The sequence below is a fragment of the Colletotrichum phormii genome (genome assembly GCF_030913505.1).
Source record: "Colletotrichum phormii strain CBS 102054 chromosome Unknown BDP81scaffold_13, whole genome shotgun sequence".
NCBI classification, from domain to species: Eukaryota; Fungi; Ascomycota; class Sordariomycetes; order Glomerellales; family Glomerellaceae; genus Colletotrichum; species Colletotrichum phormii.
The window spans coordinates 346,105-369,124 of record NW_026851455.1 but is presented as its reverse complement, the minus strand read 5'-3'; the positions used below and the strand labels follow the sequence as shown (position 1 = coordinate 369,124).

The 23,020-nt window shown below is 52.6% G+C and overlaps 11 protein-coding genes across 11 annotated transcripts; 5 read left to right on the top strand and 6 right to left on the bottom strand.

Moving 5' to 3' along the window:
* Positions 1 to 36: 36 nt before the first annotated feature.
* Positions 37 to 1,638, bottom strand: BDP81DRAFT_322479 (major facilitator superfamily domain-containing protein; the record flags this gene model as incomplete). Its single annotated transcript, XM_060584701.1, has 4 exons — positions 37 to 573; positions 663 to 1,344; positions 1,418 to 1,446; positions 1,543 to 1,638. The coding sequence occupies 4 exons, from the start codon at positions 1,636 to 1,638 to the stop codon at positions 37 to 39; spliced, it is 1,344 nt and encodes a 447-aa protein (XP_060443685.1).
* An 842-nt stretch (positions 1,639 to 2,480) lies between these two features.
* Positions 2,481 to 3,858, top strand: BDP81DRAFT_430756 (uncharacterized protein). Its single transcript, XM_060590640.1, has 4 exons — positions 2,481 to 2,914; positions 2,973 to 3,142; positions 3,314 to 3,394; positions 3,479 to 3,858. Exons 1-4 carry the CDS (start codon positions 2,773 to 2,775, stop codon positions 3,785 to 3,787), a joined length of 702 nt encoding a protein of 233 aa, XP_060443684.1. The 5' UTR covers positions 2,481 to 2,772; the 3' UTR covers positions 3,788 to 3,858.
* A 395-nt stretch (positions 3,859 to 4,253) lies between these two features.
* On the top strand, positions 4,254 to 5,710 carry BDP81DRAFT_472652 (cytochrome P450; the record flags this gene model as incomplete). Its single annotated transcript, XM_060594625.1, has 3 exons — positions 4,254 to 4,297; positions 4,453 to 4,940; positions 5,055 to 5,710. 3 exons carry the CDS (start codon positions 4,254 to 4,256, stop codon positions 5,435 to 5,437), a joined length of 915 nt encoding a protein of 304 aa, XP_060443683.1. The 3' UTR covers positions 5,438 to 5,710.
* BDP81DRAFT_407521 (uncharacterized protein) lies at positions 5,708 to 6,790 on the bottom strand. Its single transcript, XM_060589020.1, has 2 exons — positions 6,024 to 6,790; positions 5,708 to 5,958 (listed from the first exon to the last, which is right to left on the bottom strand). Exons 1-2 carry the CDS (start codon positions 6,438 to 6,440, stop codon positions 5,884 to 5,886), a joined length of 492 nt encoding a protein of 163 aa, XP_060443682.1. The 5' UTR covers positions 6,441 to 6,790; the 3' UTR covers positions 5,708 to 5,883.
* A 218-nt stretch (positions 6,791 to 7,008) lies between these two features.
* BDP81DRAFT_323249 (fructose-bisphosphate aldolase) lies at positions 7,009 to 7,934 on the top strand (the record flags this gene model as incomplete). The annotated part of the gene is made up of 2 exons (XM_060584780.1): positions 7,009 to 7,604; positions 7,664 to 7,934. 2 exons carry the CDS (start codon positions 7,009 to 7,011, stop codon positions 7,932 to 7,934), a joined length of 867 nt encoding a protein of 288 aa, XP_060443681.1.
* Positions 7,935 to 7,995: 61 nt separating this feature from the next.
* On the bottom strand, positions 7,996 to 9,926 carry BDP81DRAFT_450832 (uncharacterized protein; the record flags this gene model as incomplete). The annotated part of the gene is made up of 2 exons (XM_060592578.1): positions 7,996 to 9,775; positions 9,841 to 9,926. 2 exons carry the CDS (start codon positions 9,924 to 9,926, stop codon positions 7,996 to 7,998), a joined length of 1,866 nt encoding a protein of 621 aa, XP_060443680.1.
* Positions 9,927 to 10,436: 510 nt separating this feature from the next.
* Positions 10,437 to 12,793, top strand: BDP81DRAFT_376972 (Dak1 domain-containing protein). The gene is made up of 2 exons (XM_060586762.1): positions 10,437 to 11,178; positions 11,228 to 12,793. The coding sequence occupies exons 1-2, from the start codon at positions 10,695 to 10,697 to the stop codon at positions 12,526 to 12,528; spliced, it is 1,785 nt and encodes a 594-aa protein (XP_060443679.1). The 5' UTR covers positions 10,437 to 10,694; the 3' UTR covers positions 12,529 to 12,793.
* Positions 12,794 to 13,207: 414 nt separating this feature from the next.
* On the bottom strand, positions 13,208 to 14,200 carry BDP81DRAFT_395540 (uncharacterized protein; the record flags this gene model as incomplete). Its single annotated transcript, XM_060588076.1, has 1 exon — positions 13,208 to 14,200. One exon carries the CDS (start codon positions 14,198 to 14,200, stop codon positions 13,208 to 13,210), a length of 993 nt encoding a protein of 330 aa, XP_060443678.1.
* A 938-nt stretch (positions 14,201 to 15,138) lies between these two features.
* Positions 15,139 to 15,825, bottom strand: BDP81DRAFT_462134 (uncharacterized protein; the record flags this gene model as incomplete). Its single annotated transcript, XM_060593861.1, has 1 exon — positions 15,139 to 15,825. One exon carries the CDS (start codon positions 15,823 to 15,825, stop codon positions 15,139 to 15,141), a length of 687 nt encoding a protein of 228 aa, XP_060443677.1.
* A 1,291-nt stretch (positions 15,826 to 17,116) lies between these two features.
* Positions 17,117 to 18,191, top strand: BDP81DRAFT_450828 (uncharacterized protein; the record flags this gene model as incomplete). Its single annotated transcript, XM_060592577.1, has 2 exons — positions 17,117 to 17,617; positions 17,682 to 18,191. The coding sequence occupies 2 exons, from the start codon at positions 17,117 to 17,119 to the stop codon at positions 18,189 to 18,191; spliced, it is 1,011 nt and encodes a 336-aa protein (XP_060443676.1).
* A 427-nt stretch (positions 18,192 to 18,618) lies between these two features.
* BDP81DRAFT_323063 (H+ symporter) lies at positions 18,619 to 21,002 on the bottom strand (the record flags this gene model as incomplete). Its single annotated transcript, XM_060584756.1, has 5 exons — positions 18,619 to 19,701; positions 19,757 to 20,249; positions 20,303 to 20,352; positions 20,403 to 20,773; positions 20,834 to 21,002. 5 exons carry the CDS (start codon positions 21,000 to 21,002, stop codon positions 18,619 to 18,621), a joined length of 2,166 nt encoding a protein of 721 aa, XP_060443675.1.
* Between the last annotated feature and the right edge of the window lie 2,018 nt (positions 21,003 to 23,020).

Sequence of the window (23,020 nt, the reverse complement as noted above, 5' to 3'; positions counted from 1 at the left end):
TACTATCCTATTGCGAACCAGTCGACGAAAAGGCAACTATGCCGACCTCATCTCTCTTCTCAAAAAGACGTGAAGCGCAACATACGACACCACACCCGTAAAACACAATCCACTAATAACCCCAAACCCCATCAGATACTTTGGCGCATCCTTGGAAGGGAAAAGGTACGCCCCGTAAATCTGCGCCAGATTACCCATGGCATTCACAAACGCCAACGAAATGGCCCTCGTCTCGTTGGGCATGGACCCGAAGCTCACAGAGGCATACGACAGCGCCAACCCATTCGAGGCCCAGAGCCCGGACGCCATGATGACCAGCAGCGCGTACCGCGCCTTGAAGTCGTAGACGACGCAGGTGGTGACGGCGCAGAGCATGGCGACGGTCATCCAGGCGCCGAGGATGAGGCCGCGGAAGCGGGAGTGCCGGTCGGCGAAGTAGCCCGTCACGGCGGTGGAGACGAAGGCGATGCCGAAGATGGGGATTGTCATGTATTGGGCGGTTGTGGATTGATAGCCTAAGCCGGAAACTAGGGTTGGGTAGAAGTAGGATAGTGTTGAGGATCCGACGATGGCCTGTTGGAGAACGAGGATGTTAGTTTTTCTAATTCTGTGGCCATAGAAAAGGGGTTGTGTTTGTCTGCATACGATTGAATCAAACTTACCATGTAACCAACGACAAAGAGCCAAGTCCTCCAGCTTATCATGCTGAGCTTGAAAGCTGCCCAATGTCCCAAGTGAGGCTCCTCTTCCGTCCTCAGATGTTCCGCCGCGGTCTTAAGTCTCCGAATAGCGAGCTCCCTCTCCTTCTCATTGAACTTCTTCAACGAAGTATTCTCCGGGAAATCAGGCAGCGCAAAAAACGCAACCAACGCAGCACCCACCGTCGCGGACCCCTCAACGACAAATAACCACCGCCACCCAGCAATCCCATGCGCCCCGTCAAGTCCACTCGTAATCGACCCAGCCAACAACCCGCCAAAGGCACCAGACAAGATTGCAGCGGAGATGTACACGGCAAACCTCTTACTCTGCTCCTCTTTTTTGTACCACGACGACAGCAGTAAGAGCACACCAGGGGCGAAGCCGGATTCGAGGACGCCCATGACGACGCGGAAGCCGACGAGGGCTTTGTAGGTTGGCGTAAAGGCCATGCCGATTGTGACGGAGCCCCAGAGGGTCATGATGCCGGGGAGGTAGAGAGAGGGGCGGGTGCGGGTTAGGATCATGTTGGAGGGGACTTCGAAGAGGACGTAGCCTACGAAGAAGACGACGAGGGCGATGGAGTAGCGGGAGGAGTCGAGGTTGAGGTCGCGGTCCATACCGGCGATTTTGGCGTTGCCGATGCTGTTTTGGGGGGGAATGATTGTCAGTTCAGGGGGGTTTTGGTGATGGCGGCTTTAGTTGGAGAGAGGCTTACTTTGTTCTGTCCATGTAGGAAAGTAGATACTACATTGAGTTTTCTTAGCATGCTGCATTGTTGACCAAGATAGTTTGGCTTTTCTTTCTGGCGAATCTAGATCAAGGACTCAAGCGTGTACGAACCATGATGAAGACGAGAGGAAGCAAGTACAAGTCTATCTTGCGGACCAGTTTCTTCTCTTCGTCGCTGTCAGCCACGTAGTCATCGACTCCCACCATCTCCACGCCCTTGGACAGAGCATGTTCATGCTCGTTGCTTGCAGTCTCGTTCTTCTCCATTGCCGGTGATGTTCTGTCAGTTGACTGGGAATCTGGAGAGGTAAAAAGGCCCAGTAATATTCTTGAACTCTTCAAGAGGACTATTGGATAGGAGAAGTATAGAGGTAGAGTTCCAAACACAGGCCCAGAGTTGCCAATCGAAAGCCAACCGAGAGCAACTGGCAAGTAAAAGCGTCTTAAGTATTTCACAACTGTCTACCTTGTTCTTGCATATCTGCTTCGGCCGAGACAAGAAAATGGGAAAGAAGGCTTGTTGCCGATAGCGTCCGAGTAATACTTGTCAGCTTTGATGAAAAGCTGCCTTGGTCTTGAGTGCGGCGTGCCGCCCTTGCCAGCTATGCCAGCTTACACGCAACTTGTCTAGAGGCAGCCTGGTTTCGTATGGTGGTCGTACGACCAACGAGGGTTCGTAGATCATCTGAACTAAGTCATTGGCATGTTTTCTCCCCCAATCTGGGGAACCGGGGGGCCCTCAGACGAATCTTCCGAAGTTTGCGGGGTCCGGGGGAGGGTGCCCCCCCGGAAGAGCAATCAACTTAGCGCAAGCCAGATGGAGGGGTGTGCCACCCGCGACTCGAGGACAATGGAAAAGAATGGGGCTGGGAATAGTAGAAGCTAGCCAAGTCCGTAGGAGGACCGCGTCTCGAGGCAAGCGGATTTCGAAGAATGGGTTGCAATATGCGATCTGGACACCGGCTCGTGGTTTATTGGTTGTATGTGTAACAAATTGAGAAAAACATGAGGCTTGAAGTTACACAACACGGTCCGGCATTTCCACATAATCGCCCGTCATCAGCCGATCCGGAAACTGTATCCGCACCGAACCGCGTGTCGGGAGCTTCATGATGTTCGATCTCCGAGGAGCCCCACGGCGCCGGCGAGCATTGTGGTCAACAACATTTTCCGTTCGCCCGTTTCTCTATTTTACTTAAGGCAAGTAAAGGTGTTCTGTATCTCTCTCAGCTTGCGATACCGCCTGCAATTTAATTTCTCAGCTCTGTTGGTCGTTGCATCTGAACTGAAACCGGCTTCAACTTTCTTTCTCTACACATCACACACATCATCGTCTTCACAATGACTGGCTCCTCTGATCAGAACGGCAACGGGACCGCCGCGATCCCCACCAACGGCACAAACGATGCTCCTGCCTATCTCAGCACATTGCCCCCAGCCGGCACTGACTGGAAGGTCTCTCTCAAGGATAAAGTTATCGCAAGTAAGTCCCCTTGACAAAAATTCAAGCAAAGAGGTTCGTCTACTAAACGCACATCAAGTTTCGGGAGCAAACCAGGGCATAGGTCTAGGCATTGCAGAAGTCTGCCTCGCCAACGACGCCGCATGCGTGTACAGCCTGGACATCACCGAGCCGGCGGAGGACTTTGCCGGCCTGCTCAAGCGGTTCCCCGGCAAGCTCGCATTCCAGCAATGCGACGTGACGGACTACGCCAGCGTCGCGGCGGCCGTCGACGCCGTGGTGGCCACGACGGGCCGCTTCGACGGCATGGTCGCCAACGCCGGCGCGACCAAGCACCAGCCCGCGCTGGACTTCACGCCGGAGCAGTTTGACCGGCTCTTCAAGCTCAACGTCAACGGGTCTTGGAATTGTGCGACGGCCGCCGCGCGGGCGTTTATCAAGCTCGGGTGCAAGGGCAGCATCGTCTTCACTGCAAGCATGACTTCCTATAGGCCGAACCGGGTGAGTCCTTGTGTTGTGTGACGGGTTGTTGGTGATGAAAGATAAGGGGTTCCCTGACTGACGTTTTTTTCTTTTGCTTTGTAGGCCGCTCCCTCTGCCCCGTACGGTGCGACCAAGGGTGCCATCCGCAACATGACACACACGCTGGCCATGGAGTGGGCCGAGCATGGCATCCGTGTCAACTCAATCTCGCCTGGCTTCGTCAAGACGGCGTTGACGTACTACGTTGCGACTGCGCCTGACTGGGACACCAAGATGAAGTATTACGGTGGGATGCCGCGTCTGGCACTGCCTCAGGAGCTGGGCGGCGCGTATGTCTACTTGTTGAGTGAGACGGCTTCGTACACAACAGGTATTGATATTCCCATAGCAGGCATTGTTGGTGCTTGGTAGAAAGAAGACAGAGAACATACCCAATTCCAATATTAGAAAGTCAATGACGTATAACACATTGATGCATGTGCATTAAGGTAGTTAATGTTTTCGGTGAACCCTGGTCTTTGGGCCTACAAGTAATTTGGGACCATTGACTGCTTCAGTGTCAAGGGAAATAAATCCTTAAGGACGAACATGCACACTCTGGTAGTTTGCATCCAAACTCTTTTAGAACCCAGCCATCATTACAGCTCCAAATCATCTTCAAGAAGGAAACTCCCGGCGAGTTCCCAAAACCCCGAGGTGCCTTCGACCTCTTTTCGAGCTTCCACGTCATCTCAGACAGTTCCCAAACCTGAAGTATCCCACCGGCTTCACGATGATCTGCGCGGTACCATTTATGGACTGCGGTGAAATGCCAGTAAAATGAATGGCGCCCGGAGCTTGCTACTAATGCTAGTATTCACTTGGCCCCTCAATCAAAATGCTCTGCAACATCGATTGCAGCTCGATAGAATCTCAGTTACAGTGCGGAGCCATGGCATGTCCGAATGTTCGTTCAACCTTTGTTCAAGTTCAGCGTTTCTTTGTCCAAGACATTGGGCATTCATATCATGATGAGGCCTGTCTGGCGAGCTCGAAACCGATATAATACCTTTTCATTTCCGTATTCATTTTCGTAGCAAGTGTCAGTCCATCAGATCTGTCAACTATGGCGAGAACAGTGTGTTGGGCATGCGAAAGTTACGCCTCTGGCCTAGCTTCCTCAAGACATTGGCAACGAACTATATCCCTGAGTGCAAGGACCTCAAGGCCCAAGTAAAGGAGGCCTGGGACCTCGTTGCCGCCGAATTGGAGGCGCGACACGCCAAGAATGATGGAAAGGAGTACAATGACGCTATCTACTGGTTCGAAGAGCATGCTGCTGGGAAGCCTTACAATTTTGGGGCGTCGCAGCTAATGTTGGCGGTCGTGTCCATCGGCACGACGTCGGATCTGATCACACAGGCCATGGTCGACATTCTGCAGCACCCCGAGCTGATTGGTCCTTTGAGAGAAGAAATCGTCACATGTCTTGAGAAAGAGGGGTGGAAGAAAACGGCGCTTTACAACATGAAGCTTCTTGACAGTGTGCTCAACGAGAGCCAACGCCTCAAGCCCAACCAGATTTGTAAGTGGCCATAAACTCCAAGCCTGGTAGCTGCGAGTCGTATTTGACTAACCTTGGGATGCTTGTAGCTTCGATGTTCCGACAAGCGATCGCCGACGTCACCTTGTCTGACAGTACCAAGATTCCAAAAGGCTACTCTGTCGCAGTGTCAGGTGAAAAATGAGAGAGACACAGCATTCTACGAGAACCCCAACGAATTTGACGGCTACCGCTTTCTACGTATGCGGGAGAGCGGTAAGCCGGGGCAAGAGGCGGCTGCTCAGTTGGTGACTACGAGCGTCAACCATCTTGGCTTCGGCCATGGAGAGCACAGTTGTCCAGGACGCTTCTTCGCTGCCAGCGAGGCGAAGATCATCATCGCTCACCTGCTCTTGAAGTATGACTGGAACTACGACACTGCTTACGAGATGAAGTTGCGGAAGTTCGGATTTGCGGAGGAGGCCGACCCGGATCTCAAAGTTTCTTGCAAGCGACGGGAGATGGGAATTCCATTGTGAATATGTTGGATGAAAATTACAGGGCGTTTGGAAGGCTGAGATGGGAGGTTGAAATTGTACGTAAGCTTAGAGCTGAATAATCCCAGGATCGGTATACGCAGTGAAGCTGAAGTGCCTCATATACCCCTCCAAGTCAATTCCTGTCACCAGCCAGCAGGCACCCGTCTAGGTCGACGGGCCAGGTCAATCTGGCTGGATGGTGGAGTGGTTAATGGTCAACAATTAACTCATACGCCAACCAGCCTACTCGACGACAGGCTTAGCGAGTACCCGAGTTCGAATCCCAGCATGAGCACCAAGAGATGTAGCCACACCGGTGGTGAACTCTTTTTTTGTGGTCTCTGTGATCACTAAGCTCTTATATCAGGTGATTCGCCGCAAGGCGCCGTATCCTTTTCCTAGGTTTTTTGTTCGAATTGCCAACTCCTTCCTGTTGCCTGATTACTTCAGGCCTTGACCCCATTCGACTGCTTCAGATCATAATCATCTATGACTTTTACTTTGACTGCTGATGCAGATGCCTTTAAAGGATAATGTCAACTACCAAAGATCTTAAAGTGTGAAAAAGGCAAGAGTCTCAACTTACGGGATCAAACTCATAACCCACCCATTCACTAACCAACCGCCTAGCAAGCTCGACACCAATAACGCGTTGACCGAGGCATAGAACCTGCGCATTGTTGCTCTTGACGGCTCTTTCCACTGAAAAGCTGTCGTGCGCCGTCACTGCCCGTACGCCGGGGACCTTGTTCGCCGAGATGGCGACGCCTAGCCCGGTGCCACAGATGAGGATGGCCCGGTCGACCTTGCCACTGGCAACGGCCTCGGCGGCAGCGATGGCGAAGTGTGCGTATGCCGTCTTATCTGTCGCAGAGTTGGGGCCGAAGTCTACGACTGTGCTCACTCGCGGATCAGCTTCCAGGTCCTTGGAGATTGTGGCCTTGTAGTCGAAGCCGGCGTCGTCGCCGCCGACGGCGATGCGGAGACCGTTGGCTACAGTCATTTTGAGGAGTACTGCAGGAGGATATGGAGAACCGACTTGGGATGTGACAAGGAAAGTTCGTTCAGATGAGAAGGTTTACAGACGAGCAAGTATGACACTACCCTTGCGGATGAACAACTTGGACAAGCGAATGTCTTTCGACGACTATCCCGACTATCGCCAGGTGAAAACAGTCTATATCGAGGTTCAGCTATGTAATTACAGGACCTGGTTAGAAAGCTATAAAGTGGTGTTTGCCTTAACACAAGTTTCTACATGGATCATCAGTCCGCGCCTCGTGGCCGGTGGGTCTAGCGACCGCGAGTCGTGGGCACACACAAATTCGAGGTTTCTCCTAGCCGAGTGTGATCCATCGGGCGTAATGGCACCAGACCACGACGCTTCTTGGCAGGCGTATCGAAGAATCTACTCGCTTTATTTGGACAAAAAGCTATGTCAACTTACATGAGGCTTTTGAGCAACTCAAACTTCCCTGTCGGAGTGATCGCCTAGAGCCGTCTTGTTCAAAAATTATTACTTGAACGTACACAACTTTGGCACCTGCGCTGAGATACGCATCGGAGTCAAGATGAAGTCGTGGGACCCTTCAAAGAACAAGACATATCAAATCCTCAAAGCTGCTGAGGAAGGCCAATATGGCGTAGTCGCGCCGATTGCCTACAACATCGAGAACATCCTCGCCTTCATCCGCGCCGCCGAAGCAACGAAAAGCCCCCTAATCATCCAAGTATTCCCATGGGCCATCACCTTCTCATCAGGTCTTCTTGTTCATGCGGCAGCGCACGCGGCTCGCGCCGCCTCAGTCCCTGTGGCCATCCATCTCGACCACGCACAGGACGAAGCCATGATCAGACACGCGGCAGATACGTTGCCGTTCGATAGTATCATGGTGGATATGAGCCACTACGAGATGGACGAGAACTTGGCCAAGACCAAGGAGTTGGTGGCATATTGCCATGAGAGGGGCATTGCGACCGAGGCCGAGCCGGGACGTATTGAGGGTGGCGAGGACGGTATCGCGGATACAGCGGACCTTGAGGGGGCTTTGACGACGGAGGAGCAGGTGGAGGACTTCATTGCTACCGGCATCGACTTTTTGGCGCCAGCTTTTGGCAATGTGCATGGGGAGTATGGCGCCAGGGGACCCGTATTGGAGTTTGACCGGTAAGACCAATCTCTTGGACACTGAGTGTGAGCCGTTGCTAATTCGATGTGTGGCACAGGCTGCAAAAGATTCGCGAAAAGGTGGATGGAAGAGTTCGAGTCGTGCTTCACGGTACCAACGACTTCCCTGAGGATCTCATGCAGCGCTGTATCGCTGGCGGCGTATCGAAGGTCAACGTGAATAAGCTTGTTCTTGATGACTACTTGATTCATTTGAAAAAAAACGCGTCAAGTCAAAACTTGACAACACTGATGGAAGAGGGCGTCAAGGAAGCCCAGAAGTCGACGGAGTGGCAGATGAACGTGTGTAAGTCTGCCGGTAAAGCATGAAATGTCAGGAGTCCAAACATTTTCAGCCTTTAGGGGTATCTTGACGGTCGATAATAGAACTTCAACGCATCACGTCCGGACTTTGACTATCAGCATTTGCCCATGCCTCCCTCAAGTCATCTCGCCACGTCGCCATCGGAGTCCATCCGACTCTCTCTTCACTTCTCTCAATCAGAGACAGAATAGTGTTCCTCTTTAGCGCGTCTTGTACGCATAGGCCCGCCCCATACAGACACTGTGCTGAGAGTAATTGGCACCCCTCGTCTGTGGATTCCATTGCAATGCCACAGATCGTATCTACCGCCTCTGAGAGTGCTCGTTGCATCTTCATATATACATCAAACCCTGAAGACACCGGTTTGTGAAGGAGAACAAGGATCTTTGCGAATGAGTACGCTTGAAGAGCAACTCCAAATTCGGGAGGATGAACCCAAAGCGGCGTGAAGACATCGGACGGACTTGTTGACGTCGGGAGGGGTCTAAACTCAGTCCCCAGAAACGACTTCCATCGCTCTATCTCAGCTAGCATTTCGCTTCCGGCCCTCGCTCTATTCCCCGAAGCTGAAACATCAGTCAAAGACGAAGACTCTATCATGCGAGAGTAAGCGCAGTAGTTGACGGCTCGCGATAGCAGGTAGATGGCCCTGTCAGCCAGTCCATGTGGGTCAAGTTCACCAAAGTCTTTGTCTGCGGCCCAGAAGCTGAGGCAACGCCTCTTTTCGCGAAAAGCAGCCCAAATGTCCTGGCGAAGCCAAGCCCACCAGACTGCTTGTCGCAGTCCGCCAGATGCCCCATTGACGTCTTGAGATCGTTGGATCCAGAAGACGCCCTTCAGGTGTCGTTGCCAATTGCCTCGACCGTCTGATTCATCCAACATCTCGTATGCTGAGATTACAATGGCCGTGGCATTGAGCTCTTCTGAAGCCGTATAGCTGGTGCATGCCAATGCTTCTTGAACGTAGCGGAGAGTCTCGTAATAGTACCGAACCCACTCTCCGCCGGGGTCCTCCTCTGTGTCTTCATTGCTGCCAATGGAGTTCCTATATCCTCCTCCCAATTTTGAGAGGTGTTTAGCTGACATAGCCAAGATTGCATTCATCAGACCTGCATTCCTCAAAGCCAAGCGGACTGCATAGGTAGAGAAGTGCTTCCTGGGATCCAAGAAGTCCAACCAAAGAGCCGATCGTTCCGTAAAGTGACGAAAGAGTACGGCCTCTCGGTTGGACAGTGTGATATCCCGATCCGCCTGCCAAGTTTTCCGCTCTGGATCTGAGACTTCGTTCAGCCGAGACTCGAGGTTGGTTGCATCGGGCGGGCCATGCAGGTCCGCCGCCCGCCTCTGTTCCTCATCCTCCGGGGCGGGGCTCGGGGCGAGTGAGAAGCCACTGTCTGCCTGCGCCGCGTCGGTGGCGAGCAGGCCGAGCCATCGCGTCGAGGCGAGATCGGTGGTCCACAGCTCGGATGCGACGGTCTCGGGAGAGTAGCTGTACACGTCGCCGAACGTCACTCCCGCCGTTACGCGAGGTTGGCTCACGTAGGGCGCGTGAGCTGCGTCATACGTCCCGGGAGGCTGGGAGACTTGCTGCATCGACGACATCTGCGACTCGAGGCTGGTGGACTCTGTTGAGCCGATCGATTGCGGGAGCTCATCGACGCGTGACTGGCTGCCATTGTCTCCGAGACGCGCAGTCACGCGGTCGTTGTGCGAGGTAGCTGGGCTTGATCTTCTGTCCGCATCTTGAAAAAGATGGGGAAAGACGCAGTGACGAGACGAGATGCTGCATGGCCCACAGACCGGTTGCTGTTCGTCGCATTTCTTGTGTCGCTCGCGACAAGTCAAGCTGTGCAGTAAGTCAGCAACCCGCGCGTCGAGGGTAATAGTGCGGCTGGGGAGGCTTGAACTCACCACCCTGTTTTGGTGCGCAGGCCACGGCCTCGAGACTTTCTGACGCGCTTCTTGGGCGGCACGGATGCAGCTTGTCTTCCATCCATGAGGTCATGGCAGGCCTATCGTTGTGGTTGTGTACGAATATCGGTTCCTTACATGAAAGGGATGCGAGACGCGGTTCGAGCAGGGTTGACTTAAGGCTTTCCGGTATGCGGGGGGGTAGCGAACCATGAAATTGGAACCGCCGCCCGTGACCTGGTGAAAAGAGCTGCGGAGTACGAGTTGTCACAGCTATTTCCGAGTTGTGCGGAGCAGCGGAGCGTTGCCGACCTTTCGGACTCGGTTGCGAAGAGGTTGGATGTCGGGACTTGTCCGTGGAGTCTGACGAGCTGCATTGCCGAACTGGGAACTTGAGCGAGATTTTTGTGCGGGGACCCACGGGGAAAAACGAACCATTGCCTTCCCCCCAACAAAGCGTCTGGGGGGGCAGGGGTAAGTGGGCTAGGATGTTAGCTCCAGTCTTGTTTGTCTGCGGTGCGCGTCTCGGGGGCATTGACTGACTCGCTTGAAGCTCCTCTCGTTTGCGAGGCTTCAGAACTTGGGAAAAGCTGAAGGAAGCTAGTGCTGTAGAGAAAAGTCCAACGTCGAGATACCCATGTGGCTCGAGGCGCGTAAAGTTGGCGTTCTCAGATGAGTATGAGTACAATATGTGTGGTAAATGGTTGCAGTTGAAGATTACCAAGTTATGATGGAGGGGAACTGACAGCTGTGGTTAATACGGAAGACGTTACCCGTACCATATATCCGGAAATCTGTCCACGGCAATGGCTTCAATGTGACATTTGAACACCATCAGTTCAGAAGCATTGAATATGGCAACGAAGCACTACTTCCCCGACACCGCTGCAAATACCCTCGTACCAAGGGCTCTACGGGCTCTTGTTAGAGCGAACCCTCATCTCACTCTCAGTGAAGCAGAACGTGTCGTTGCGAATTCGCACAATGATCGGTCGACCGTAAGCATCATTGGCGGTGGCGGCTCGGGTCACGAGCCGGCATGGAGCGGCTTTGTCGGTGAGGGTCTTCTGTCAGCAGTTGCATACGGCGACATATTCGCCTCGCCGAGTACGAAACAAGTTCTCGAAGCAATGAGACTGACGCCTTCCGATGCCGGGACCATCCTCCTCATCACCAACTACACCGGTGATAGGCTTCACTTCGGACTCGCTGCGGAGAGAGCAAAGGCCTCAGGCCTGTCCGACAAAGTCGTTGTTCTCCCCGCCACGGACGATGTTTCCATCGGCAGGAGCAAGAGTAGCAGGGTGGGGAGGAGAGGAATGCCAGGTCACATTTTCAGTGAGTGCTGATCATATTGTCATCCAGTACCACCGCTAATTCATCCTAGCTATGAAGATCCTCGGTGCGGCTGCGGCTGAGAAGTATTCTTTCGATCAATGTGTAGAGATTGGCAGAGCTGTCAACGACCAGACGGTGTCGATAGGCTCAGCTCTAGACCACTGCCATGTACCAGGACGACAATACCACTCCGTCGCAGAAGACGTGTGCGTTGTTGGCGCTGGCATCCATAATGAGCCAGGCCAACAGCTCATTACCCCTTTCCCGTCAGTAAACGATCTCGTGGACAGGATGCTGAAGCTCTTATGCGACCCGAATGATGCTGAAAGAGCTTTTGTATCTTTCGAAAAAGGGGATGAAGTCACACTCCTTATCAATAACTACGGCGGGCTCTCAGTTCTGGAGTTAGGCGCGCTCACGGATGAAGTACAGACTCAGCTGGCCTCGACCTGGTCAATTACCCCCGTACGAACACAAGTTGGCACATTCGAAACGTCTCTCAACGCACCCGGATTTTCCGTTTCACTCTGCAACATTTCGGCTGCAGCAAGGCAGTCCAAGTCAACTGTTAGCGAGCTCCTGCAGCTTCTCGATCGTCCCACGAGTGCAGTCCACTGGCCAAACACTGTCCGGCCAGTAGCGAGCAAGGAGAAAACGAATGGACCGGTGGTGAATGGCGACAGTGATACTTCAAGCAGTGCTGAAAACAGGTCAGATCTCATCAAAGTTGATCCCAAGCTGTTAGAAAAGGCCATCAGATCAGCTTGCGAACGGGCCATTGCCGCCGAGCCAAATCTGACGAAATGGGATATGGTGATGGGCGACGGTGACTGCGGTGAAGCCGTTAAGGGCCTATGCGAGTCTCTGCTGCGTAATCTCGACAACGGTTCAGCGGCTAGCGGATCTGTCTTCGCCTTCCTCGAGTCCACAATCGAAGCCGTCGACGACATGGGAGGAACCCTCGGAGCCATCCTGGGTATCCTGCTGTCCGCCTTTTCCTCTGCTCTTCGATCCGAAGCGCAAGCTAATCCCCCATCCACGGCGTCATTCTCACCGATGTTGTATGCCTCATCTTTGGCTTCTGCGGTAGATTCTCTCAAGTCTCATACGCCAGCGAGAGAGGGTGATCGGACGGTCATGGACGTGCTACTTCCGTTCTCGGATGCTTTTGTCAAGTCAGGGGACTTTAAGGCTGCTGTAAAAACCGCTGCTGAAAAGGCAGAGGCTACGCGGTACTTGAAGGCAAGATTTGGAAGAGCAACGTATGTGGGAGATGCGGCGGGACAAGAGTTGCCCGATCCTGGTGCCTGGGCATTGTACGAGTTCTTTTTGGGAATGGCAGAAGCCTAGACTTTCTGTGGTAAATGAGCAGAGAAATAATTTTTTCATAGTTATTTTGGACTGGAAACCTGAAGAATTATCCCACGAAAATGTTTGAGTATTGTGCAGCCTGCCCGCCCCAAGCTGATCATCGAGATCTCCGCAATCAGAAAAGAAAGGCCTCTTGTATCATATATAGAAGTCACCCAATATCCCATCGGCTGCTAGATGGCGCTTATACATGTATGTACTTCAACTTTTATAAGGGCAACAACGAATTACATATGAATATGGCCTTATTTCCCTTGTATGCACCTGTGAATAATACCGAAATAGAGCAAAACCGGGAAGACAGAATACGGATCAAGAATGTCCTGCCGTCATCTAAAATTTGATGGGATAAGTCTAATCTAGCATCTCTTTAGAAGTTGTCCTTGTAAACTTGAGCTCCTCCGCTGCGAGCGGTGGGCCCAAGATGGGAGGGCCGCCGCAGAGGAGTTTTCTCGCCAGCGAACAGCGAAACAATAGCTGGAAACCCGGTCGAGCGCTGCCCAACATTGACAAGAGTCTCCCATACTCTCTCGAGACCGAGAAGCTCCGGCTTCTCCAGAACTCGGAGAACGGTCGCCGTTCAGCGGCAAAGAAGAGGGCTGCCGCCGACGACCCCGATGACGATGACGCCCCGCCAACCCCTGCTTGCAAGCTGCCTTTACCAAATGTTGGCCGGAGGAGGTAGCGTCACAATCTTGGCTAGGAGCTTAGTCGTCTCGGCTAACTCTTCGATGCACCGAAGCTGGCTCTCCAACTCTTCTGGGTTCTCATCAGGCTCATTTGACTCATGGGTAAGGCCGTAGGCTTTACCCCTGGTGCCGTTCTCTTCATCCTCGCCATATTCGCCACGAAATGAGGCAACCTTATCCAACAGTCTCAGTCTCGTCCTCTTAAGAACCTCGCGGCTTGATTGGATTTCTATCAGAACTTCCAATTCTTCATCCTTCATCTCAAGTAGAACCTCCATTGGATGAAGCTCTTCACAACTGAGGACACCGTTTTCATCCCCACCAAAGTCGCGAGCCACGCCGACTAGATAGCGTCGGGCCACGTATGTTGCTCTCTCGTAATTCCATTCGCCAAGCCATTGCATTTGAGCTCTGTCCCAAACCCAAATGGCTTTGACCTTTTCGTTCCGAATTTGAGAGGGCTGGTTCATGGCGTCTTTCTTGAAAACGGGCCTCTTCTTGCAGGTCGAGAAGACTGAACCGCTTTGGTAGGAGTATACAAAGTCTACAAAATCGCTGTTGAATTCCGGTTCCGGTTTGGCTGCCATGAGAATCTCAGTGCGCTGATACGTGGCCTTTGTCTCGTCATAGTCTATCGTATCTGATAACTCGCCAACGATGACGTGCTCGACCATACGTTTAGGCAATTTTCCACCTGCATCCATATTTGACGTAGGCTTCAAAACGTTGGGCTTGTCAGTGGCCCATCCATCAGCGAAGACTCTCTTCCAGAAGTTGTCGCGAATAGTATCATGAATTTCTGGTTTGGTGATAAGACCATCGATGGTCTCCTCTGTCTTCGTTCGTCTGGGGTCGTTGTATAATAGCACCAAAGCGATGAGGCTATCACACATCCTCTTTCCGCTGTCATTTAGTTGGTGAACCCCAGAGATGACGAACTGAGGTGGCTCCGGGGAAGTCATGCTGAACTTGAGAAGGACTGTGATGAGAATTAGTAATTTGCGGCCGTCTATGCATCATGGAAATTGAATAGCAAGATCCGAGACCCAAAATCTGAAGAAAAAGAAAGGTAGTTCTTACTTGTGTTTTGACGTACGCGGTGGGTTTTGAGATGTAAAGTAGTTGCGTTTGATTTGCAAAATTCGAAACACGCTGAAGTTTAAGAGCAAGAAACGTAGATGGATCCTCCTTAGATAGCTGATATGGTGAGAAATGAAAATCAATGAAAAAGAACAAGGGCTCTTATGTATAATGATGCTGTAGAATCCTGGGCAAACCAAAGTTTCTGGGTGGACAATGGCGCCCATTATCGAATATGTCAGATAAAAGCCACACTGTTGAGGTGATTTGCGCCAATGTAGGGGGGAGGGGTGTGATCTCAGATAAGTGTTACGAGGAGAAGAATAAGGGAGGGGATTTTCTATACACACACGCCGTGAAAGCGCCTTCATTGTCGAACTTGTACCTCTTGCGCAAACAGTCCCAGCCCCTACCAGGCGTATTGCTTTGATGTGATCCAAACTTAGAAGTCAGAAAGTCTGGTGTGCTGATTTTCCAAATAGAAAGGAAGGAACATCAGACTCAATGCAACAAAAGGGAACACTGATGACAAAATCCGAGATTTGGGCAAGGGGCAAACCGTCGAGCGCGACTTCCATATGAATTCATCACAGACATACATCAATATGGGGCCATCTCACGGACTAATTACATCAGAGGATGCATATGTGTAGTAAGAATAGGCATGTCAATACCTTCGTGTACGTGTATCGAGTCATACTGGCGAAATCAAGAGTCCATGCTGTGCTTTTACGTCCCTTCCCATGTGTCCTAAGAAACAAAACCAACCTCCATCCATCATCCGGGTATCAATCAGTCCTTTCACCATCCTTGTCATCCTTCAATCACCCCTCAAAAGCTGCTCATGGACCAGGAAGTTCTGTCGAAGCTCCTCCTTCTCCAACCAGTGCTCCTCGACCAGCCGAACCTGCTTTAGCTCACTCGTATCCTCCGAGTTGGTGACACTAAGCTGCAAAGCCAAGTTGAGGAGACGGAGGCGGCCCCAGTAGACAACCTTGTTCCAGTTCCAGCCGCCGACACGCTCCTTCTCGTTGGTATCGTAGTGCATTCCGACCTCAATCTTGGCCTCGTCGAGAGTGAGGTCGCCCTCAATATCAATCGAGGCATTGGAGAGCTCAGAGCCACGGTGGCCCTGCTGATCGACCCAGAAGAAGCTGGCGTCGATGTCCTCCCAGCGATCGCCAACCTTCATGCTGACCTTGAGCAGGACAGACTGGCCGGCGCGGCGGTAGCCCGGGACGCTGCCGTTCTTGGGCACATCTTGGTTGAGGGTGCCGATGGTGAGGGAGGCCTCGTCGTTGGTGCGCTTGGGGAGCTGGCCTGGGGCATTATTGTCCTTGTTGGTGGTCCAGCCCTTGGCGAAAATACGGTTCCAGAATTCATGGCGGACTTGGTCGAGGGTGTCGGGGTCCATGGGGCAGTTGCGCGGGATGAGGGCCTGCAGAAGGTCGTCGCACATGCGCTGCTGTGAGGCTGACAGCTGGCTGAGACTTGAGATGGCAATCATGGCGCCTGTTGATTCCAGCTCACTGTAGGACTGCATGTTTTAGCCTTTGTGTTAGTCTGAATATCTTTATGAAGATGCAGTGCTGAGGGGAGCTTTTACCGGAGAGACGATTGCGATTTGCGATTGTGATTGTTGAGTTGCTTTGGCAGCTTTGTTGTGGTGGTGAGAGCGTGAGGGTGAAAGATTTCTCAAAGTGTGCAGAATACTTCAGGCAAAGGAGGAAAGAAGCCTGGAAGTGTTTGGGGGAGAAAGGTGTGTCTTGTTTGATGAGGGATGGGAATTGGGATAAGTAGGGCTCGTTGTTGGGTGGTTGCTGGGACTGTTGACAAAGTTGGACGCGTCTGTGATGCTCTGGTAGTTCACCTTAACCTCAGATGCGGCAAGTCAGTCCTGCTTTATGGACCCACTGAGAGATCTAGGCACTCCTTAAACAATGCAATTGTCCCTGAGGCCATGCACTCCCTGAGACTGGTACCTTAGTCTACACACAATGTGAATTCATCTACAAGACAGCTTGGAAGAATCTCTTTGTTAGTATGATGCACCAATAAGGCCTCTAGACACTTTTGATAAACTTCGGTTTATTTGACGGAACTCTAATGATGTTCTGGGTGACAAAAAGGAAGTTAATTACAAGTTCCATGCTCAAGACCAGTTTTTATTCCCCAACTGCTGGGCTTTCTTCTATCAAGTAAGGAAGTCTGAGTATGAACCTGGTCGTTATCTTCAGCTTGGGCCTCAGCTTTCCATACTTTAGATCAGTATACCTTCTATAATAATGTCAGTCCCCACTGTCTACCAGATTAGTCGTATGGCTATCCTGCCCAGGCCGAAGCCGGCATCTCTACACCAAAGGAGAAGCATGAAGAGTAGAGATACAAGGATCTGGGCTGCTATACCAGTACTACATCCGTGCGGAACCATGTTAATTCACATTCATTCACTAAAGTAGACATCTCGATTTCAATGGTGAAGTTGACGAATACAACCACTTGTTGTGTTCCTCAAAGACAGGAGCCTAGATCAGCAAACCTTGTCTTGTGACCTGGCATATTCCACAATAGATGAGATGAAATTATATTATACAGATGGACATAATTCACTGCTACAGACGGTAATTAACTCCATCCTCGATCGTGTATAAAATCTCGAGGTCTCAAGCAGCCAGGTCAAATCTCTTCCTTCAAACCCCACCATGCACAGAAACAGGACTTAGCATCTTCGACAAAGATCACCACACACCAAAAAACACAACTTGGACAACCAGGTACCTCAATCATCGAGAATCATCATGTCCGGCCAAGGCAGATTCATCGACCCAATGGAGTCCTACCTCAACCCCTCCCCCCAATGCCCAATCATGGCCCGCCGCATCCAGGAAATTCACCGCGCAGCCCACGCCACCAACGACAGTCACCGTGATCATCGCGAGCACCGCGATCGTGCTCACCACCACCACTACCACCGCAGCACCCGTCACCGCACCCCAGCCCACGAAGCAGACGCCTACTACCCCCGCAGCGGCCCGGCCCCGGGACCGGCCATCTACGTCCGCTTCGAGTGCGTCCCCCACCGCGAGGTCATAGCCTGCAACGACATTTGGCAGACCCTCGGTTCTGCTACCGAATCCTATATCGGCTGTAACCGCACCAAAGGTCTCTGGGACACGGTCTTTGCCGGCGGCTGGACGACGGCTCACCCCGTGGGCGATCTACCAAAGCCGGGTCCTAGGGATGATGACGCCGTGATGGTGAGGTGTGGTGTTTGGAGGAAGGATCTTCCCGAGATCTCTGTGAGTTCCAAGATCCCTTCCTTTATGTTCTCCTTTCTCCGGGTCTTGAAAAGACTCTTGCCAGTCTGAATCCCCCAAAGACTTCTTTCACCTTACAGTAACTGATTACAAATCCCTTTCTTCAGAGATCGACATCGGCCGCCTCGCAAACCACCTAAAAGGCGCCTCCGCCTACGTCAAGTTCACCCGCGGCACACACCCCCTCGAAGCCCGCTTCACCTTCTGCGACTCCTGGGGCCAAGACGCGCCCGAGGATAGCATAAAGTACGATGGCGACGGGCACATTAGTACACACATCTACCTTGCTCGCGCAGCGCACCTCTTCGACGAGCACAAGCGCGCCCGTCTGGAGAAGTATAACCAGGAGCTGGCGGTGTATATCTTTCGGCGGAGACTACAGTTCTGGTTGAGCGAGGGGTTTCTTCGTACGATGGCTACTATGGGTGGTGTTGCGCGTGGGATGGAGGCTCAGGCTGCGAGTACGGTTGTGCTGCTTCCTCGGGACGACGAGGAGTTGAGGGGGAAGTTTGAGGATTTTGTTGGTGCGAGGGCGAGCTTGGAGGAGACGCGGTAGCTATGGTCAGTAACTCTGGGTAAGCGGTTTGGACATTGGGGGAAGCGATTTCTGTAAAGAAACGCATGAGTTGTCGAAGAGGTACATCAAGTTGCTCATAGCAATGGCGAACAGCTGGACTGTTGCGGGCTGTGTACCTTGAGTCGACTTTTACTTCCCTCAGAAGGAGCTAATCAAAGTACCCCTAGTACACTTTGAAGGGAAAGTAAACAGGATGACATCTAGAAAGATGGAAGGTCGGGGTAAGATACTTCTGGTGCGAAACTTGAATCACCGCGTGGGCGGTCTTGATGCCATAATCATACACTATCTACGGTAGCCAGACAAATCCATATCCAGCAAAAAGTCGTCATCATGAAAAATCCCTCATTTTCATCCAGGAGGGTTCACCAAAGACCGTACGCCCGCTATTTCCCCCTAAAATCCATCACGCGCGGGAATCCCGCCTCAGGAGGCTTCCCACGTCGTGTAACTTGACGTTCTCCATCGGCTGAGCCCCACGGTCCACCCGGCCCCACCCGGCGCCCCATGTCGGGAATACGCCGGGAGCCGCGGGATCGGCGGGCATCTGCTCGTCGACAGCGCCCATATTTCTCCCAGTGTACGCCGAGGAGACACCGCTGTTGCGTATGCTCATTGCGTACTCGTACGTTCCACCGATGCTGCTTCCGCCACCCCTTTCTTTCCGCCTCTTGCGCCAGAACCGGGACTGACTTCTTCTCCTGCGCTCTTCCTCTGCTAGAAGGTCGGGTGACGTCATGATCCCGACACGTGCTGCCTTGACGGTGCTCGTCCTCGGGTAATGGAATCCTGCGGGGTGACCACCGTTGAAGGGATTCCACTTCGATTGCGGGCGCGGGTAATGCGATATACTGCCGTTGCGACCGCGGTTGTAGGATGTCGGTGTCTCACCGGCAAGTTCTTCAAGAGTCATGCCCTTTGTCTCCGGGATGAGTAAAGACGACAACATGCCGAGGAACATGAAAAGTGCGAACAGCTCCAGGAGACGGTCGAGCCAGGGCGCACAGTGCTCGCCGTGGCAGTCGCCAGGAACGTCTTTGGCGAGCAGAGGGATGCTAATAACCTGCGCTAGGATAGCACCGACCTTGCCCATCGCTGCAGATATTCCGTGTCCCGTAGAGCGGTATCGGGTCGGGAAACATTCGCCAGGAACGATAAATGTGGTGGTGTTAGGGCCAAAGTTAAAGAAGAATTGGCCAGTGATGTACAAAGTGAGAAAGACGGCATCGGTCAACTGGTGGAGCAGGAAGCCGAGCACGCAGAAGATAACGGTGAGCATGAAGAAGCCCATAATCTGGATGGGTTTACGACCGATAGTATCGATGGTGAAAACGGAAACCCAATAGCCTGGAATCGCACCAGCGCACGCCAGAATGATCAATCCTACGGCTTGGTTGTGTAGTCTTTTGTAGAAGTTGGCTCCGTCGGCATAGCCAATGGTTTGCAGTACAACAGTACTATTCAGCCCGAGGCCGTAGAACGCCAAATCCTATCCGGTGTATCAGTATGTGCAGACCAGTAGCCCTTGACATGGTATTACTCACCAGGAAGAACCAGGAAAAGGCAGTGCCCAAAAGCATCTTAAAGTGCTTCCATTGCGTGAAGTATGCCCAGGCATCAGGCCAGGATGCCCCCGGAGTGTTGTAACCGGGACCGGTCTCCTTCTTCATCTTGAATTGCAAATCCAGATCGTAGTCACCCTTGGACTTGCTCGCCATGTACGCTTGAATGTCCGCATCGGCCTTCTCAACGTCTTGCTCCACGTCAAAGGTGTACCGTGGCGTCTCTGGAATCGTGATCCGGTAGTACAGTGCTATGCAGGCGGGCACGGCGCCCATGCCGACAATGATGCGCCATGAACGGTCAGCAGCAAGCTGGCATCTTGCGTGGCAGTCGCCAAGAGTGTGGACGTCGAGGTAGGAGTCCTTGAAGGCTTCGGCGGTAACTAAAGCCACGACGGCCGCACCTAATTGGCCCATGCCTTGCATCGAGAACACAGCCGCGATCATGGCTCCTCTCCATCGTGTGGGCGCAAACCTGGGGACGGAATCAGTTACGGTTCTTGGATCAGCGGCTAAGAGCCAACTTACTCTGATGTAATGACTGAACTGAGTGGATAATCGCCTCCAATGCCGACGCCCTTGTGGTCGTTAGTAGTAGCACAAGATCACTGACGTACGAAACACTCACCATGATAACCCTCCAGAAGATCATCAGCCCAGTGAAGCTGACCGATTGACTCGGCGAGACCAGAGCGGCGCTGAGCGTTGCCAAAATGATGATTCCAAGTTCCACACCATACATCCTTCTTCTGCCAAATACGTCGGCCAACCAGCCGAACACGATCTGGCCGACAATGATTCCAGCACTGGTTGAAGCCTTGAGAGCCGAGTTGACCGGGCCCGGCAGCTCGCCATTGTTGCCACCATATCCATGCGTACTCGATTCAGGAGGCCCTTGCCAAAACACTACGCCAAGAAGGGTAGTGATGAGGTTGATGGCAAAGATGTCGTACGAGTCGAGGAAGAAACCAACACCAGCAACCAGAATAGCTCTTACATCTGCGGTCCAGTGTTAGTCTTTCAATGAGAGGTGAGCGCAAAGGTTTGATGCGGACTAACGGTACAAGCCAAAAGGAACCTTGTCAATCTCGCTCAGTGCCAATCGTCTCCTTAACGTGGGGTCTGTGATGTGAGAGTAGTCGTTTGCAAAGTTGTGAAAGGCCTTGTTGCCTCCATTTGTCCGCCGATGACCCCGTTCCGTGGACGGGGTCATCGGCGGCTGTAACATTTCGTCCATATCGGGAACGTAGCGTTGAAAACACGAGTCGATTGATCGAAAAGTTGTCGCGATGGCAATATTGCCCGGTCTATGTCGCCGTCGTCCGCCCAGATGCCATTGTGGAGTGCCTTAGTCCGTGTGCTGGGCAGCTTTCCGTAAACCCCGATCCCTCTCTCGAGTCCACAACTTCCGAGTCCTTCGTCGTCGAGGTGTATGTCGTCGCTTAGGTCCGCAGCCGATTTGTCTCTGACCCGGGAGTCTCTAAAATTCGGGTATCGAGAATCAACGCGATCGTGGCTGAAATTCGTTGAATATTCACAGGCTCGGCTAAGGTTTGGGCGGCTTGATCTCAAAAGCGCGCGGCGTGAAGGGTGTGGGAGAGTTTAAAGGGAAACACCTGAGGGCTACCGAGTACAGACATGCATACCAGACATACACCTATCCCGCCTGATCCGTCTTTGCAGGACCTCTGCAATGGGGCGAGGGGCTGAAGTTGGGTGACAGGGGCTCGGCAGGGCAGGCTGATGGCAAGGGGATGCTGGTCAAAGGGGGGGGAGTGCCCGCGACGTGGCCGATTGGACGAGCGGAAGGGATGGGCATGGACGTAAGAATGTCCGTGTATATTGTTAGTAATTCCTCCTCTGAGCTTACCACAGTATGTTAAGAATGGCCGTTTAAACACAAGTTGGAGAGTTTGCTACGGTCCAAGAGGGGATTGGTCGGAGACTGCGGAATGCAAAGATGGGGGCGGAATGGGTGGAACGATTGTAATGTTAAACATGGTGATGGTTCGCATCTGTCCCCGTGTCACGTCCTGTTTGTCAAACCGATCCCGGATCCGGTTGCAGCCAACACCGTCTAAGGAAAGGGAGCCCTAAAGTTAATCGTGGCAGAATGCGTGGGTGTGTACTGTATCCGTACTGGGAGGAGACAAGATAAAGTGCGAGTGTGTGGCCGGGCAGAAGAAAGTTTGTCTGCGTTTTAGGCCAAGGGTAAGAGTCCGATCCCGAAGAACAATGTCTCAACTCGCTGCGCTAACAAGAAACATCGAATGATGCAGGATTGGGGGAACATACTTTGTGTCTCTGTCAGAATGGGCGACGAGATGAACAAAAAGAGTCAAGACCAGGGCCGTATTATTCATGGTAACGAGAGCGGGCCTGTCAAAGGGGGAGCCTGGTGGAGAGGCAGCAGACGACAGATGCAAGTTGCAGGCAGAGATGCGATGCCATGGATGAATAGAGTGACACGTGCTGTCGATAGCCGTCCGGTACGGAGAGTGCGGATTTCTGTCTGAGTGGGGCGCTGGTGGGGGACGTTGAAGAATAAACAGGCCCCCAGCCGTTGGTAGACTTGCACATCAATTTGCTAGTTGCTTTGGGTCTTGGCCTTGGTGGTGAAGGCTGAATGAAGCTTTTGCATATGCGGATGCGGCTGGCGTTGGAGACGGAAAAGGTGAGGCAGCAAAAGTTTACCAGAATGACTGTTAAAAAGAGGTGAATTGGGACGAAGAACAGAGCGAGCGATATGACGGTACCGTAAGGAAGGTTGGCTCCAGACCTCAAACGGGCGCTCTTGCCATGCTCACCGAACGATGCATTATCAGGTCATTTCTAGGCAACTTGGAAGGCAGGTGCAACCCAGAGTACCCACTTTCCTTCTCCACCGTTTAACAGCTTTAATCTGGCGCCTTCCACCTTCCAAGTTCTGAATGAGTCTGACTCTTTCTGCATGTGCTGGGCGACGGATCAGGCAGGGAAGGCGCTCTTTATGCGGGTGGCTCTTTCCCAATGGAAGTTCCCAAGAGTCAACGTCGCCTAACGTCGCCTGCCGCCCCCACCGTGATCCTTCCCAGACTTTCAACTCGAGAGAGCAGGGGTGTGCTCCTTATAGAAGGACGCTGGAACGCCGACCACACGGAACTCCTTTGACGCAGTTACCCAGACGGCACCTCCCAAACTCCCCAAGCAGATCTGCTCCCGATTGGGCCGGTGTCGCCTGCTGACGTTGGAGGTTTGTCTCCCCCC